The sequence below is a fragment of the Crocuta crocuta genome, unplaced genomic scaffold, assembly GCF_008692635.1.
Source record: "Crocuta crocuta isolate KB4526 unplaced genomic scaffold, BGI_CrCroc_1.0 scaffold73, whole genome shotgun sequence".
Classification (NCBI taxonomy): Eukaryota; Metazoa; Chordata; class Mammalia; order Carnivora; family Hyaenidae; genus Crocuta; species Crocuta crocuta.
This window is the reverse complement of record NW_027529443.1, coordinates 113,230-131,933: the sequence shown is the minus strand read 5'-3', so window position 1 is coordinate 131,933 and position 18,704 is coordinate 113,230. Positions and strand designations below refer to the sequence as shown.

The 18,704-nt window shown below is 39.8% G+C and overlaps 1 protein-coding gene and 1 pseudogene across 1 annotated transcript in view; one reads left to right on the top strand and one right to left on the bottom strand.

The window, feature by feature from the left end:
- ITGAM (integrin subunit alpha M) overlaps positions 1-18,704 on the top strand; it is a 45,453-nt gene that overhangs the window by 13,312 nt on the left and 13,437 nt on the right. The window contains exons 6-12 of the mRNA XM_077760306.1: positions 4,552-4,682; positions 5,128-5,273; positions 6,021-6,174; positions 8,033-8,183; positions 8,833-8,906; positions 11,034-11,163; positions 11,450-11,595. Of these exons, the coding sequence (XP_077616432.1) occupies positions 4,552-4,682; positions 5,128-5,273; positions 6,021-6,174; positions 8,033-8,183; positions 8,833-8,906; positions 11,034-11,163; positions 11,450-11,595 (932 nt within the window). The remainder of the gene's footprint in view (positions 1-4,551; positions 4,683-5,127; positions 5,274-6,020; positions 6,175-8,032; positions 8,184-8,832; positions 8,907-11,033; positions 11,164-11,449; positions 11,596-18,704) is intronic.
- On the bottom strand, positions 3,998-4,399 carry LOC144228457 (prefoldin subunit 4 pseudogene; annotated as a pseudogene).

Here is an 18,704-nt window from a genome sequence, read left to right as displayed (position 1 = left end):
CAGCCCCCCCCCCCCCCCATCCTTCACCCTCTGACATCTTGTTTCTGTTCAACCATCATATAAATCTTCCTCTTGCAAATGGCATTTGTGACTCCCTAAATGCCAAATCTCTTTTCTGCCCTCATATATACTGACTTTTCTGATGTGACTTGCAGATCATCTCTTCTTTCCCTAAACACTTTGGCTCCAGATTTCTCCCTTCTTCTCCCTCCCCCTCCTCTCCTCTTCCTTCCTCTTTCCTCCCTTCCCCTCCTCTCTTCTCTCTTCCTCTCCCCTCTCCTCCTCTTTCTTCCCCTTTTCCCCCCTCTATTCTCCTCCCCTCCCTTTCTCTTTTCTCTCTTTGCTTTCCCCCTGCAAAGGGCTTCGCTTCTGCTAAGCTTCATCTCCAGGCAGTCTTCCTCTGCCTTCCTTGCATGCATACAAGGTTACAGCCTATACCAGGTACCAGGTTACAGCTTATATTCTTGTCTATGTGTTCTTCCTGCCCAGTCACATCCAGTTCTGTGGCTTCAGCTCTCACTCTCACATTTCTGTCTTCAGTCTTTACTCTCAGGATTCAATACTTTTCTTTTAAAAAACATTTTTAACATACTGGGTGGCTCAGTAGGTTAAGCATCTGATTTTGGATCAGGTTGAAATTTCATGATTCATGAGTTGGAGTCCCATATCAGGTGAGCTCAAGTCCTGATTTGGGTGAGCATGAGCCTCACTTTGGTAAACAAAAACAAAACAAAAAAGCAACAAGCCGCACTTTGGGTGAGCCCTGCTTCTTTCCCTCCGCCTCTCTCCTTCCCTCTCTCTCTCTGCCTCTTGCTCACTTGCCCCTCCTCTAAAAATAACATAAAATAACATTTTCAGTTCTTTAAAAGTGATTCAAAATTCAAAAAGCACTAAAGGACATACAATAAACATTTCTCTCTCTTGGGTCCCCAGCCTACTGGTTTCTTCTGTGATTCAACTGCCTTTGCCAGTTTCTCGTGTCTTTTTCTGGAGATACTCTATCTTCACAAACATATACATGTCTGTAGTCTTCATTTTGCGCCACAAATGGTAGCATGCTATGGACACTTGATTCTTTCCACTTAACATATCTTTGGGATTTTCAAACATTTTCTTTGATTAATTTTCTTTGTATATTTTCTATGGTTAATTTTCTTTGTACATTTTCCATATAAATGTTAGAATCTGCTTATTTTAAAAAGCCAATGTTTTTGGGGGGAGTGCTTTTATTTTTTTAATAAATCATACAGCAAAATTGGCCTTTTTTTCTTTTAGTGTACAGTTCCATGAATTTTAAAGTATGTATAGTTTTGGATAAAAAAACCAACATGAACATGGGGTGCCTGGCAAGCTCAGTCAGCACAGCATGCAACTCTTGATCTTGGGGTTGTGAGTCTGAGCCCCATGTTGGTTGTATACATTACTTTAAAATAAAATCTTAAAAAGCAATATGAACAGAATATAAGTTCTATTCCTCCTCTAAAAACTCCTTCATACTATCCCTTTATAGTTAGTTGCTTTCTCCCCCTCCACTCTAATACCTGGCGCTCACTAATCTGTTTTCCATCACTATGCAGTTTGTCTTTTCAAGAAAGCTACATATATGGAATTAAAACCTTTTGAGATTGGCTTCTTTCACTAGTATAAAACATTTGCATTTCATTCATGTTGTTGTGTGTTTTAGTAGTTCCTTCCTTTTTAATTGCTGAATAGTATTCTATTGCTTAGATTTACCACAGTCTTAGTCACGAGTTCATCTATTCACATACTTAAGGATGTTTGGATTATTTCCAATGTTGGGCAATCATGAATAGAGTGGCTAGAACTTTTCATTGGTACAGTAATCTTTCTAAATACAAAAAAGATCATCTTACTTCCTTTTTTAAGAAAACTTGGGTGGCTCTCCACTGCCTAAGGATAAATTCAAACTTCTTCTTTTGGGATACAGAGGCCCTTCCCAGCTGTCCTTTACTTAATGCCATAGGCTTATCTCCATTCCCATCACACAGATATATCCCAGTAGTGCCGTTTCCATGCCTTAATTCTGTAGAATAATTTTAGGCTCATCTTTGTATTAGTCAGGATTTCAACTGGAATAGGTGGCACATTCCAGTTATTTTTCCCCAAAATTTTTATTTAAATTCTAGTTAGTTAACATACAGTACAATATTGGTTTCAGGAGTAGAATTTAGTGACACATCACTTACATACAACACCCAGTGCTCATCACAATAAGTGCCCTCCTTTATACCCATCACCCATCTAAGCAATGCCCCATCCAGCTCCCTCTATCAACCCTCAGTTTATTCTCTATCTTTAAGTCTCTTAGGGGGAGCTTGTTTCCCCCTCTCTTTTTTTCCTCCTCCCATATGTTCATCTATTCTGTTTCTTAAGTTCCATATATGAGTGAAATCATATGGTATTTGTCTTTCTCTGACTGACTTATTTTGGCTTAGTATAATATAGTCTAGCTCCATACATGTCATTGTAAATGGGAAGATTTCATTCTTTTTGATGGCTGAATAATATTCCATTGCATATATACATGACTTCTTTATCCATTCAGCAGTTGATGGACATTTGGGCTCTTTCCATAGTTTGGCTATTGTTGACAATGCTGCTATCAACACCGGGGGGCTTGTCCCCTCTGAGTCTGTATTTTTGTATCCTTTGGATAAGTACCTACTGGTGCAATTGCTGAATTGTAGGGTAGTTCTATTTTTAACTTTTTGAGGAACCTCCATACTGTTTTCCAGAGTGGCTGCACCAGTTTGCATTCCCACCAACAGTGCAAGAGGGTTCCCCTTTCTCTGCATCCTCACCAACACCTGTTGTTTCTTGTGTGACAGATGGGAGGTGTCATCGCATCATGATTTTGATTTATACTTCCCTGATAATGAATGATGTTGTTAGCCATCTTTTAATGTGTCTGTTAGCCATTTATATGTCTTTGGAAAAGTTTCTGTTCATGTCTTCCATTTTTTTTCTTTCTTTCTTTCTTTTTTTCATGTCTTCCATTTCTTAACAGGATTATTTGTTTTTTGGAACACTTCAATCAGAATAATTTGAGAAGGGCTTATTTACAAAGGGATTACTTTTATTTATTTATTTATTTTTAAATTTTTAATGTTTATATATTTTTGAGAGAGAGACAGAGACAGAGAGACAGAGCATGAGTGGGGAAGGGGCAGAGAGAGGGAGACACAGAATCCAAAGCAAGCTCCAGGCTCCGAGCTATCAGCACAGAGTCTGATGCAGGGCTCAAACTCACAAACCGTGAGATCATGACCTGAATCACCTCATGACTGAAGTCAGAGGCTTAACAGACTGAGCCACCCAGGCACCTCACAAAGGGATGAATTTTAAAGGTCTGGTACAGTCTTAGGGAACTACCATGGATGGTCCAGGAACCCAGGGCAAGCAGAAGCAGAGCTGTTACACTCTTAGGCTTATTGTACAGAAAGAGGGAGAAGCAACCAGAATTTAGAAGGAAAGAGAGTTGTCTGGAGTGTGTCTCCTTGAGAGGAGCAGTGATTTTCAGTTGAGGGACACAGCTGGCCCAAGGCAACCTCCAGAGTGGGAGTGAGGGGAGAATACTCTGATCTCACTTTCTTCTCTCCCTCTAGTCTTCTAATTGGGCAGATTCACTAGAAGTAAAGGAGCCCCAAATGCATGCAGTCTATGTGGGCTGACCTCCTGGGCTGGAAAGCAGAATGGGGGAGGGCAGAAAGTGAATTTGGGGCTGGGGACAGAAGGTATAAGAACATCCATCATACTGTTATATGTGCTATTCCTTTTCCCCCTTGTAACTTATTTCTCCTTTTATATTTCTGGCAACTTATTTCTCTTTCTCAGAGTTAGCTCTGACATCACTACTTTTCCTCACTTACTTGGGCAGAATTAGCCAAAGTTTTATATACCACTTTGTCCATTTCTCAAATAATGTTAAACAATATTCAAGTTTATTAAACAAATTTTAAAAAGTATTATAAAATGTTTAACTTTCATCAGCCTCAAAGTTTATGCTGCTCCCAAGTTTTGCATGTAACTGAACTTTTAAATATGCAAACATTTGCTGAACTGATTCCACTCTGGATTCTAAGGTGTTTATTTCTTCCTGCAAATTTTTCTTTGCTTCTTCTAACATTTCTTGTATTTATTCTTGAGAATGGCAAATGAAAACATCAACAATTGGATAAGGTATCATTAAGCAGTAGCCATTTGCAAGCATTTTGTCCTCATAAGCATCTTCTAAATTTTGTTGTTTCTCTTTCACTTCTATTTCTTCCTTTAGGTCCATGGTTCTACTTGTATTCCTTGAAAAATTGTTTATCTTTTGTTGTTCTTCAAAAGTAACATAGACGTATTCTGCAGATGCCTTTTTCATGGTGGCTGACATCTTGGGACCCTGTCCATGTTTTTATTAAGCTTGGAGCATGGGTTGTATATTATATAACTTTTATTTTCACTCTTTAGCAGAGGGCTGACATGCAAAAAATTAATCCCAGTCTCTAATACTTAATCAGTTCATGCTTTCTTCTGTTTCTCAAGAGTGCCCTCGGCAGGACAGTGATATTGCCTTCCTGATTGATGGTTCTGGTAGTATCATCCCAAGCGACTTTCAGCGGATGAAGGATTTTGTCTCAACTGTTATGGATCAATTCAAGAAGTCCAAAACCTTGGTGAGGGCAAATGGGTTGGTTAGGAAATAGCTCATAGAAGACTGGCAAATACATGGCAACCAGCCCACCACTTTCCTCTTGTATTTCTATTGCAGACATTGCCAAGTTGCCAATTGATCATGTTTTCTTTCATGATTCTCTTTTCTGCTCTGTCTGGATGCAGCCTATCATTCTTCCAGCCCTCTATAAAGCAGGCAGCTCTGACTAATTGATAAATGTTGGCATGGGAGATAAAACCTACTTGTCATCTCTGGCCGAGTTCTAGTATTTAGAGGTGGGAGCTGATGGCAGACCTCTGTCCTGGTGAGGCAGAAGGATTGGGGGCAGTGTGGAATTTGGAGGGATTTGGAGACTTCAGTGTTTCAAGATTTATGTAAGGCTTCCTAGGAGCTGGGTAAGTGTGAGGGACACTTTCTCCAGTATAATATCAGATGCTTGTTCCCAGTTTTCTTTGATGCAGTACTCTGAAGACTTCCAGACTCATTTCACCTTTAATGAATTCAAGAAAAACCCTAACCCAGCACTGCTGGTGAGGTCAATAAGACAGTTGCTCGGGAGGACACACACTGCCACAGGAATCCGCAAAGTCGTGTAAGTTCTTTGCTTAGGATGGAAAGAGGGAGTGACATTTTTTAGTTGGGATTTGAAGAATGGAGGCAGTTGTTCAGACAGGGATGGGGTAAAGGATATTTGTGGCGGAGGGAACAGCACGAGTAAAGGTGTGGAGGAGGGACTTTGCATTGTATGTTCATGAAATGCAAGTTGTAAGTAAAGGCAGGAGTGAAGGGGAGGTGTGAGGGTAAGGCTAGAGGGTGGCCACAGAGATTAGTTGAGGCCAGGTCACTTAAGGCAACTCAAAAGCCAGTGAGGATCCACTGGAGGTTTTAAGCAGTGGGGAGATGTCACCACATCTTGTTTTGGAAAGTTTACTCTGGCGTGTGTGTGTGTGTGTGTGTGTGTGTGTGTGTGAATACACGTGTATAGAGGTGAGGGTGGGTGTTGGGACAAAAGCGCAGGAAGGTGAGCTCGAGAGCTGTTGCATCAAACCAGGAAAGGTTTGTGATGGTCCAATTAGGCTTAAGAATTTGTTTTAATTTAAAAAGAATAATAGTTTAAAAAATCAACATATGCAAAAGTATATAAATGCAGTGAAGATTTCTTTTCCTACCCCTCTTCTCTCTTCTCCCGATGCCTTTTCAGGTTCTTGGGGCATCCACGTCTCAGTGTTCATTCCAGGGGAGTCCAAACCCCTCCTAGCTGCATCTGTGCCTGTGACTGCACAGATTAAGAGTATCTCTGTCTATTCACATTTGACTTTTCTTTCCTTTTCCTGGACAGGAGAGAACTGTTTCAGAGCAGCAGTGGAGCCCGGGAGAAAGCCTTTAAGATCTTAGTAGTCATCACGGATGGAGAAAAGTTTGGTGATCCCTTGGACTACAAGGATGTCATTCCTGAAGCAGACAGAGAGGGGATCATTCGCTATGTCATTGGGGTAGGAAATGTGGCTCTCTGGCCTGATGTTTCTGTGGCCTGATGCTATCAGTTAAACCAAGGTGGGGCAAGGTCACTGCTAGCCCATATGAGCCTGTATCAGTTAACTATTGTTACAATGATGTTGTATAACAAATTATCTCAGATTTCAGTCCTTTAAGTTTTTCAATGTTTTATTTTTATTTTTTTGCGGGGGGGAGGGCAGAGAGAGAGAGGGAGACATAGAATCTGAAGCAGGCTCCAGGCTCTGAGCTGTCAGCACAGAGCCCAACTTAGGGCTCGAACTCACGAGCTGTGAGGTCATGACCTGAGCCGAAGTCGGATGCTCAACTGACTGAGCCACCCATGTGCCCCCAGAAATCAGTTCTTTAAAACAATAAGTAAGTCTGTAGTTTAGCTGGGAAATTTTTCTGGTTTTGACTAGGCTCATTCCTTTTTTTTTTTTTCACTGTCCTAGGGTTTTATTTTTATTTATTTATTTTTTTTTTACAAATAGTTTATTGTCAAATTAGTTTCCACATAACACCCAGTGCTCATCCCCACAAGTGCCCTCCTCCATGCCCATCCCTTCCTCCCCCCACATCCATCAGTCCTCAGTTTTTGTCAGCATTCAAGAGTCTCTCATGGTTTGCCTCTCTCCCTTTCCCCCACCATTTCTCCCCTTCTTCTCCCCCTTGTTCCTCCGTCAAGTTCCTCCTAATCCTCCTATACTTGCAAACATATGATATTTGTCCTTCTCTGCCTGACTTATTTCGCTCAGCATAACACCCTCAAGGTCCATCCATGTTGCTACACATGGCCAGATTTCATTGTTTCTCATTGCCATGTAGTATTCCATGGTATAGATAAACCACATCTTCTTGATCCATTCATCTGTTGATGGACACTTAGGCTCTTTCCATGTTTTAGCTATTGTGGAGAGTGCTGCTATGAACATTGGGGTACATGTGCTCCTATGCATCAGCATTTCTGTATCCCTTGGGTAAATTCCTAGCAGTGCTATTGCTGGGTCATAGGGGAGTTCTATTGTTAGTTTCCTGAGGAACCTCCATACTGTTTTCCAGAGGGGCTGTATTGACTAGGCTCGTTCTTAAATCTGTAATCATTTGAAGGTTTGTTGGCAGCTTTGCTGATCTTGGCTGGGCTCTCTCCATTTTTGAGGGTTGCCATCTATGTCTGTCTGCTGGACTGGAGTGGCTGGAACAACTAAGATAACTTGGCTCTGCTGCTCCCAGTATCATCTTCCAGTGGGCTAGCCTGTGCGTGTCCTCATGGTGAAAGCACAGGAAGAAAAGAGCAAGTGGAAATGTTGCAAGCACTTTTTTAAGCATCTGTCTGAGTCATGTATGATAATATCCATTGGGTGAAGCAAGACACATAGCTGGACCCAGAGACAATAAGCAGGTCAGATTCCTCTGTCACAAGTAGGAGGATACAGCAAAGTTTCTGGGTAAAGGGCTGGGATATAAGAAGGGATATAGAGTTGGAATTATCAGTGTAATCAAGCTACCACAATACCTTGTATGACGTAGAAAAAGGTATCATCATGAGTGCATGGCTTGGCAAGTAGGAAACCCCTTCATATAGAGGAAAAGGCTCCCTTTGCTCTGGAGAGAGGTCAGCCCCATACCAGGAGGCATAGGACAGCAAAGGGACCAAAGGCTAATTTCTCCCTTGACAGAATGTTTTGTGCAGTGTATAACCTGTTCTACTGTACCTGGTAGCTCTGTCACTGTTCTGGTGTATTCCCTCATCTGACAAATATTGTTTCAGATTCTTTTTCCACAGAATTTTTTTTTTCTGGATGAGACTGATATTCCCAGATGTTGTCTGATTTGGCCTCTGTTCCTTGGTGACAGGTGGGAGAGGCTTTCCACAGTCTGAGAAATCGGGAAGAGCTTAATACCATTGCATCCAAGCCTTCTCGTGATCATGTGTTCCAGGTGAATAACTTTGAAGCTCTGAAGACCATTCAAAACCAGCTTCAGGAAAAGATCTTTGCAATTGAGGGTAAGCTAAGGTTCTGTATTCATGTAGCAATTCCACAGGTGGCCTCTTATCCCCAAACATGAATTTCCCCTTTAGTAACTAGAACCTTTTAACCCTTGATATCCTCTCAGCATCAACTCTTTCTCCATTTCCTCTAGTTCTCAGCAACTCTGGTCTCACTTGGTCATTTCCTTTGAAATAGAAGAATCTAGACTTTATCTTTATCTTTATCTTTACTTTGTAAGCCTTGGCTATAGGCTGAAAAATTGGAGGGTAGGGGAGCCAAATCTCACACAGTATTTTCCCAAAAATTTAGGTATGTTGCCAACATTTGTCTGTTTGATTAACTGTTGTATTTCCAGTGTCTAGAATAGTGCCTGCTACATAGAGAGCACTCAATAAATGTTTATTGAATAAAATAATTTAAAAATTAAGGGGAGGTTCATATACAATCTGAATTTATGGTCTCTCTTGAAAACTTGGAAGATTAGACAGCATTCCCACTTGGCAAAAAGAAGCTGGAGCCAAATAACCACCTTCTCTTTAAAAGGGGTATATGCTTTCTAGTTCAACACAGCTCCCATCTGAGCCTCCTTCTGTTTGGTTATCATAACATTTGAGTTACCAGCTCTTCTGCTTTCTTTAATGTAGAAAGTGCTCCTCCTCACAGGTACTCAGACAGGAAGTACCAGCTCCTTTGAACATGAGTTGTCTCAGGATGGCTTCAGTGCTGCCATCACCTCTGTAAGTGGTCCTTCATTAAACTGTGATGGGGGAAGGGGAAGGGGGAGAAGAGGTGCAAGGGTTTGGGGGCTTTTATCTGCAATGGGTACTTGTTAGGAGGCATGTCTGTGATGGGGAGCAGTGGTCCCTTTTCTTTTCCTTATCAGATCTGGTTTTTTTTTATTGAGATATAATGGACATGTGATGTGATATTAGCTTCAGGTATACAACATAATGATTTGGTGTATGCATGTCTTGTGAAATGACCAACACAATAAGTCTGATTAATATCCATCACACATGTAGGTAAAAAAATTTATGAAAACTTTAAGATTTATTTTCTTAGCAACTTTCAGATATACAATACAATGTTATTAACTCTACTTACCATGGTGTGCATTATATCCCAGATTAATTTATTTTATAACTGGAAACTTGTACCTTTTGACCACCATCACCCACCTTCCCAACCCAACGCCTTTGGCGACCACCAATCTGTTCTCTGTGCCTATGAGTTCAGTTTTTGTTTCATTTTTAGATTCCATGCAAAAGTTAGATCATACCATATTTATCTTTCCCTGACTTGTTTTGCTTAGTATAATGCCTTCAAAGTCCATACATGTTACAAATGGCAGGATTTCCTTCTTTATTATGGCTGATCAATATTCCTTTTTTAAAAAATATTTTTTATTTATTTCTAGGAGAGAGAGAGAGAGCGTGAGCAGGGGAGGGTCAGAGAGAGAGGGAGTCACAGACTGAAACAGGCTCCAGGCTCTGAGCTGGCAGTCAGCACAGAGCCCAACGCAGGGCTCGAACCCACGAACCGCGAGATCATGACCTGAGCGAAAGTCGGACGCTTAACCGACTAAGCCACCCAGGCGCCCCTCAATATTCCATTTTTATTATATGTCATATTTTCTTTATCTGTGCTTCCATGGACACTTAGATTATTTCCATGTCTTGGTTATTGTAAATAATGCTTCAATGAACATGGGGTGCAGGTATCTTTTTGAGCTAGTGTTTTCATTTCTTTCATTTATTTTTTTTCTTTTTGATGACAGTCATTCTAACAGGTGTGAGATGACATCTCATTGTGGTTTTGATTTGCATTTTCCTGATGATTAGTGATGTTGAGCACTGTTTCATGTACCTCTTGACCATCTGTATGTCTTTGCTATTGAGTTTTAGGAGTTCTTTATGTATTATGTATATTAACTCTTTACCAGAGATATGATTTACAAATATTTTCTCCAATTCTGTAGGTTGCCTTTTCATTTTGTGGATGGTTTCTTTTGTTGTGCAGAAGCTTTTTAGTTTGGTGTAGTCCTACTTGTATATTTTTGTTTTTGTTGCCTTTGCTTTTGGTGTCAAATCCAAAAAAAATTCTTGCCAAGATCAATGTCAAGTTGCTTACCACCTATATTTTATTCTTGGAGTGTTTTTTTAAAATGTTTTATTTATTTCTGAGAGAGAGAGAAAGAGAGAGAGAGGCAACGTGAGTAGGGGAGGGTCAGAGAGAGAGGGAGATACAGAATCTGAAACAGGCTCTAGGCTCTGAGCTGGCAGTCAGCACAGAGTCCATCACGGGCTTGAACCCACAACCTGTGAGATCATGATCTGAGCTGAAGTTGGATGCTTAACTGACTGAGCTACCCAGGTGTGCCCTTATTTTGGAATTTTATGGTCGATGGTTTTATGATCTGTTTTGAATTGATTTTTGTGAGTGATGTGACATAGTGGTTCAATTTCATTCTTTTGCATGTGGCTTTTCAGTTTTCCCAATCCCATTTATTGAGAGACTGTCTTTTCCCCATTGTATATTCTTGACTCCTTTGTTGTGAATTAATTGGCCGTATACGTATGGGTTTATTTCTAGGCTATGTATTCTGCTATGTTGATCTATATGTCTGTCTTTATGCCAATACCATACTGTTTTGATTACTACAGTTTTGCAATATGGTTTGAAATCAGAAAGCATGGTGCCTCCAGCTATGTTCTTCTTTCTCAGAATTGCTTTGGCTATTTGGGGTCTTTTGTGGTTCGATACAAATTTGAGGATTGTCTGTCTATGAAAAGTGCCATTGAAATTTTCATAAGGATTGCACAGAAGCTGTATGTTGCTCAGTCTTGTTCTACCCTCTTTCCTAGAATGGTCTCTTGCTAGGTGCTGTGGGAAGCTTTGACTGGGCTGGTGGAGCCTTTCTATATTTGTCAAAGGATACATTCACCTTCATCAACACAACCAGGGTCGATTCAGACATGAACGATGCTTACTTGGGTAAGTGGAGAGGGCAGGGTAACTCTAAGAAGGGGTCAGGATATGGCATACCTCAACTACCATAGACATCATTGGATCTTTCAAAGGCCCTTGGAATAAATTTAAAGTCAGAAATTTCAAAATTTCACTTTAGTTATGTTAACAAAAGGGGATGTAGTGCAGGGTCCAGTCATCTGAACCTACTAACCATGGGGCTACTGCAATGTTCCTATTCAAGGGATAGGTCTCCTAGAGGGGGCTGGGTCTGTGAAGGAAAGCACTTATCCTCTCAGATCACCATCTTCAGGTTACGCTTCTGAAGTCATCTGGAAGAGCAATGTGCAAAAAAACCTGGTTCTTGGAGCACCACGGTATCAGCACACTGGCCTAGTGGTGATGTTCAGAGAACATTCTGGTACCTGGGAGACCAGCACTGTTATCAAGGGTAGCCAGGTAAGTGCAGAGTGTGTGGAGCATAAATGTGCAAACAGAGGCACCCTGGGGGCTTGACATTCCAGTATGGGCATCACCAGGTGCCATGTGTATCAGAGTTTTGTAAAGGAGCTTTTAGAGGGCTTTGAGCTGGTCACGAGAATAAGCTTTGCATTTGAGAATGTTGTGTTTTCACTTTTCTTTCTTTTCTTTTTTTTAAACAGTTTATTGTCAAGTTGGTTTCCATATAACACCTAGTGCTTATCCCCACAAGTGCCCTCCTCCATGCCCATCACCTCCCTCCCCTCTCCCCCACCCCCATCAGTTCTCAGTTTGTTCTCAGCATTCAAGAGTCTCTCATGGTTTGCCTCCCTCCCTCTCCCCCACTATTTCCCCCCTTCTTCTTCCCCATGGTCCTCTGTTAAGTTTCTCCTAATCCTCCTCTACGTGCAAACATATGGTAGCTGTCCTTCTCTGCCTGACTTATTTCACTCAGCATAACACCCTCTAGTTCCATCCACGTTGCTACACATGGCCAGATTTCATTCTTTCTCATTGCCATGTAGTATTCCACTGTATAGATAAACCACATCTTCTTGATCCATTCGTCCGTTGATGGACACTTAGGCTCTTTCCATGTTTTGGCTATTGCTGAGAGTGCTGCAATGAACATTGGGGAACATGGGCCCCTATGCATCAGCACTCCTGTATCCCTTGGGTAAATTCCTAGCAGTGCTATTGGTGGGTCACAGGGGAGTTCTATTGTTAATTTCTTGAGACACCTCCACACTGTTTTCCAGAGAGGCTGCACCAGTTTACATTCCCACCAGCAGTATAGGAGGTGCCCGTTTCTCCACATCCTCGCCAGCATCTAAAGTCCTCTGATTTGCTCATTTTAGCCACTCTGACCTAACTACAATAAATAATGACACTTGACTTGTGCAGAGCTTTCTATTAGTCTCCCTGTGCAAAGAGGTATTTAACCAGGACATAACCAGTATACCCATATTTGTTATTAAAATATGGAAATAATTCCATATCTGTCAATCAATAGATGCTTTCCTTAGATGAATGCTCTCTTCCCCCTCCCTTGTACTCTGGTCTCTTCCTCATTCTTCCTCATTATTCTTCCCCATGATTCAGCAACTATGGGGTCAGACAGGGCATCTCAGGGGGGCTTTTGAATGTACTCCAGCTAAGCTCATGGCTAGTGCCTGAGCAGTCCTAGCAGTTCAATATTTTGATTTTTTAAAATGTTTATTTAATTTTGAAAGAGAGAGAGAGACACAGAGTGTGAGTGGGGGAGGGGCAGAGAGAGAGAGGGAGACAGAATCCGAAGCAGGCTCCAGGCTCTGCACTGTCAGCACAGAGCCTGATGCGAGGCTCAAACTCATGAACCATGAGATCATGACTTGAGCCGAAGTTGGACCCTTAACCCACTGAGTCACCCAGATGCCCCTAGCTCTTGAATATTTTGAATATCACCCCTGCAAAAGCAATGTGGTTGCCTCTTATGTGGGACATCATATGTGGTGTGAGAGGCAAAAATTTTAAGTTCAAATTATCCGTGCAAATTCCTGAAATAGGGCTGCATTCATTTGCCTGTAGTTCTGAGTGTATTCCTTTAATTTTTATCACTGGTTCACTTTGGCCTGCAATTAATGCATCACATGTGGATACCTGATTGCTCTGATACCTGAACATTCCTTGCCATAGTCAAATTCTTCATACGGTCTTTTCATAGCTTTTATCAACACATAAAACATAGATACCAGTGCCTGACACAAATAAGGGTTAGGGTAGGGGAGAATATTTAGGGGAATTCTAGGAAGTCAAGTGTGAATGTGATGCTACGTCTCTGTTTTGAATGTGTGTGGTCTAGAATTACATGGAGAAGGCTGGCTGGTCAAATCTTTTACCATACACAGGTAGTACACATGCAAATTAGAATCAAGGATCATAAATACTTAACCTGGGACAGTCTGAGTGTTATGAGAGTAAATGGGAGGAACATTCACACAAGGATGTTAAGGAAAGTTTTCTAGTGAAAGTGACAATTACGATGGAAGAACTAGAGAAATGAAAAATGTGGGGAAAAAAAATGGCCAAAGAAAGAAGACAGCATGAGACACAGTTCAGAGTGTGTGTACTGGGGTGAGGGGAGTGGGTGAAAACACTGGGAAGAAGGGTAGGAACAATATTAATCTCAAATTTATCCACTCTCTCCTTTGCTACTGAGATCAGCCTGGCCCAGGCATTCATCGTCTTTCCTGTGGACCTAGCTTCAGGCTCCTTGTGGGTCTCCCAAAGTCTTATGTTGCCTCTCTTTAATCCATAGAGGGAGGCTGAACTTCCTAAATGAGAAACTGTTTCTATCAATCTTCAGTTTAAAACCCTTTATTGACTGCAGACCAATATTTAATAAAAATTTAAATATATAAAAAGGATAATACATCATAATCAATTATGGTTTACCCCAGGAATGCAGGCTTTGTTCAATAATGTTGGACAAGCTGATTCTAAAGTTCACACAGAAATGCGAAGGACCCAGAATAGCTGAAATATTTGAAAAAGAAGAGTTTCTAATTTCAAAACTTACTACCAATCTACAATAATCAAGACAGTGTGGTACTAGTGCAAAGACAGACCTACAAGTCAATGGAATAGAACTGAGGGTCCAGATAATAAACCTATACATCTATAATCAATTGATTTTTGATAAAGTTACCAAGTTCATTCAATAGGGAAGAATAATCTTTTCAACAAGTGGTGTTGAGACAACTAGATATCCCCTACCTCAAAATATATGAAAATTAATTCAAAACAGATCAAAGACCTAAATGTAAGAACTAAAGCTATAAACTTCTTAGAACTCATAGGTGAATTTTTATAATTTTAGATTTGACAATGATTTCTTAGATATAATACCACAAGCCCAAGCAACCAAAGAAAAAAGTAGATACATTTGGCTTCATCAGATTGAAAACTTTTGAGCATCAAAGGACACTATAAAAAAAATGAAAAAGATGGAAAAATTATTTATAAATCATATATCTGATAAAGATCTGGAATTTAGAATATATAAAGAACTCTTACAACTCAACAACAAAAAGATAAAACATGTAATTTAAAAATGGGTCTAGGATTTGAATAGACATTTCTCTAAAGAGGATATTTACAAATGGCCAAAAAGCACATGAAAAGGTGTTCAACATTATTAGTTTTTAGGGAAAGGCAAATCAAAATCACAATAGAGATATCACTAAAATGGCTATTTTAAAAATAAAAAATAACAAATATTGGTGAATTTGTAGAGAAATGGAAGCCCTCATGTACTGCTAGTGGGAATGTAAAATAATACAACCTTTTTGGAATACAGTTTGGCAGTTTCTCAGAAAGTTAAATAAAGTTTTACTGCATGACCCAGAAATTCCACCCCTAGGCATATACCTTCCCCTCAAATGAAAATAAATGTTCAAATAAAAAAATAAATGTTCATACCCTCATTATTCATAAGAGTCAAAAGGTGGAAATAACTAAGTGTTCATCAACTTTTGAAGAGATAAACAACATGTGGTACATCCATACAATGAAATACTATTTAGTCATAACAAAAATGAAGTGTTGACACACACTACATGGATAAACCTTGAAAACTTCATGCTAAGTGAAAGTAACCAGTCACAAAAGGCTACATATCATATGATTTCATCTGTCTTAAGTGTCTGGATTAGACAAATACATAGAGCTAGAAAGTAGATTAATGGTTGTCAGGGAATAGAAGAAAGAGGGAATTGGAGTTGATGCTAACAGGAAGGGTTTCTTTCTGGAGTGATGAAAATGCTCTGGACTTAGTGCTGATGGTTACACAACATAGTTTATGTACTAAAAACAACTAAACTTCATACTTTTAAATGGTGAATTTTATGTTATATAAGTTTTATCTCAATTTAAAAAAGCTATTCTGAGGAAAAGAGCAATTAATGAAATTCACCATAACAACAGACTAGAGAAGAAAAACATAATAATCTTAATAGATACAGAAAAAGAATTTGACAAGATATGACATTCACTCATGATGTGCTGTTCTCAGTAAACTAGGAACTAACATTTTTTGAGTTTTATTTTAAACAAGTCCAGCAAGCATCACATTAAAAAATGAAAGAGAAATTTCTCCTACAAAAATTGGAAATAAGACCAGAATATTCACCTTCATAAGTAAGTAAGTAAATGAAGAAGGGAAGGGAAGGGGAGGAAAGGGAAGGGAAGGGAAGGGAAGGGAAGGAAAGGAAAAAGGAAAGGAAAAAGGAAAGGAAAGGAAAGGAAAAAGGAAAGGAAAAGAAAGGAAAGGAAAGGAAAGGAAAAAGAAAATTCACTCTCACCACTCCTATTCAAAATTGTACTGACAGATGTAGCCAGTGCAATAAAGGAAGAAAAAGGCAGGAGGTGGGGGGAAAGCATGCAGAGTGGAAAGGAAAAAATAAAACTGTCTTATTTGTGGATTACATGTTGCATGGAAAATCCTAAAGAATCTACAGAAAAAGCTCCTGTAACTAATAAGCTATTTCAGGAGGTTCTCAAGTTACAAGATCAATATATAAAAAACAGTTGCATTTTTATGCTAACAATGAACATTGGGAAATTTAAATTAAAATGTACCATTTAAAATAACACCAAAAGACCGTAAGATACTTAGATATAAATTTAACAAAATGTGTATGATTTCTGTATCCTAAAAGCTATGAAACACCAATGAGAGAAATCAAAGACCTAAGTAAATTGAATGATATGCTGTGTTCATGGACTGGAAAACTCAGTATTGTTAAGATCTATACATTCAGCACAATGCCAGTCAAAATTCTAGCCACTTATTTTGTAAAATAGATAAGCTGATTCTAAGAAAGAGGGTGATGGGCATTGAGGAGGGCACTTGTTGGGATGAGCATTGGGTGTTGTATGGTAACCAGTCTGACAATAAATCATATTAAAAATTTTATATGGAAAATGAAAGAAAGTAGAATATCCAGAACAGTTTTTTTCAGAACTGTTTTTAAAAAGAAGTTAAATAAATATCATTAGGTATTTAGTGGATACTTCATACACTACCTGATTTTAAGACTTACTATAAAGTTACAGAAATCAGGAGAGTGTGGCATTGGCAAAAGGATAGACATAAAGATCAGTGGAATAGAATAGGTCTGGAATTGACTGATGCATATATAGTCAACTGATTTTAAATAAAGGCACAAAGACATTTCAATGGAAGCTTCAGTGGTACAATCACACATCCATAGCAAAAAGAAACCAAAAGAAAACGTCACCCATATCTGATACCATATTAAGCTTAATTCAAGGGGCCCCTGGGTGGCTCAGTCACTTAAGCATCTGACTTCGGCTCAGGTCGTGATCTCATGGTTTGTGGGTTCGAGTTCCTTGTTGGCCTCTGTGTTGCAGCTTAAGAGCCTGGAGCCTGTTTTGGATTCTGTGTCTTCCTCTTTCTGATCCTCCCCCACTCACACTCTGTCTCTGACTCTCTCTCTCAAAAATAAATAAACATTAAAAATTTTTAAGATTAATTCAAAATAGACCATGGTGGGGCGCCTGGGTGGCTCAGTCGGTTGGGCGTCCAACTTCAGCTCAGGTCATGATTTCAGGGTTTGTGGGTTTGAGCCCCGCATTGGGCTCGGTGCTGGCAGCTGGCTCAGAGCCTGCAGGCTGTTTTGGATTCTGTATCTCCTCTTTGTGACCCTCCCCTGTCCATGCTGTCTCTCTCTCTCTCTCAGAAATAAATAAAACATTTAAAAAATTTCAAAATAGACCATGGAGTGAAATGTAAAGTCTAAAATACAATACTTGTGGAAGAAAACACAGGAGATAATCTTTGTGACCTGTGTTAGGTAAAGAGTTCTTAGCTATGACACTAAAAGCATGGTCCATTAAGTAAAACTGATAAATAAGATTTCATCTAAATGAAAAATTTTTGCTCTGTGGACACTATTAAGAGAATGGGCAGGTAAGCTATAGACTGGAAGAAAATATTTGCAGATTTTTCTTTTTTAATGCATATTTTTAAAGTTTATTCATTTTGAGACAGAGAGAGAGTAGGGGGCAGAGAGAGAGAGAGAGAGAGAGAGAGAGAGAGAGAATTCCAAGTAAGCTCTGCGCTATCAGTGTAGAGCCCAATGTGGGACTTGATCTCATGGACTAGGAGATCATGACATGAGCCAAAATCAAGAGTCAGACACTAAACTAACTGAACCATGCAGGCGCCCCTCCTTTTTAAAATTATATAGCTGACAAAGGACTTCTATTCAGAATATACAAAGGATTCTCAAAAACTAAACAATAAGAAATCAAACAATCCAATTAAAAAGCAAGCTAGATATTTTATTTTTATTTATTTTTATTTTTAAAATGTTTTTATTTATTTTTGAGAGAGAGACAGAGAGAGACAGAGAGACAGAGAGAGAGACAGTATGAGCAGGGGAGGAGCAGAGAAATAGGGAGACAGAATCTGAAGATGGCTTCAGGCTCTGAGCTGTCAGCAAAGAGCCTGATGCTGGGCTTGAACTTGTGAACCACAAGACTGTGACCTGAGCTGAAGTCAGATGCTTAACCACTGAGCCACCCAGGCACACCAAAAGTAAGCTAAATATTTTAACAGACACTTCACCAAAGAAGATACATGGATGGCAAATAAGCACATAAAAACATCCTTCATGTCATTAATCATTATGGAAATGCAAGTTAAAACCACGATGAGATACTACTGCATACCAATTAGAATGATTAACAGAAGGAAATAAACTGGTAATATCAAGTACTATCAAGGATATGCAGTAACTAAAACATTGCTGTCTGAATGAAAAATGGCATGCCTACTTTTTTTAACCTTTTTTTAATAGTTTATTGTCAAGTTGGTTTCCATATAACATGCAGTGCTCATCCCCACAAGTGCCCCCCTCCATGCCCATCACCCCCCCTCTCCTCCCCCCATACCCATCAGTCCTCAGTTTGTTCTCAACATTCAAGAGTCTCTCATGGTTTGCCTCCCTCTCTCTCCCCAGCTATTTTCCCCTTCTTCTCCCCCACGGTCCTCCGTTAAGTTCCTCCTAATCCTCCTATACGTG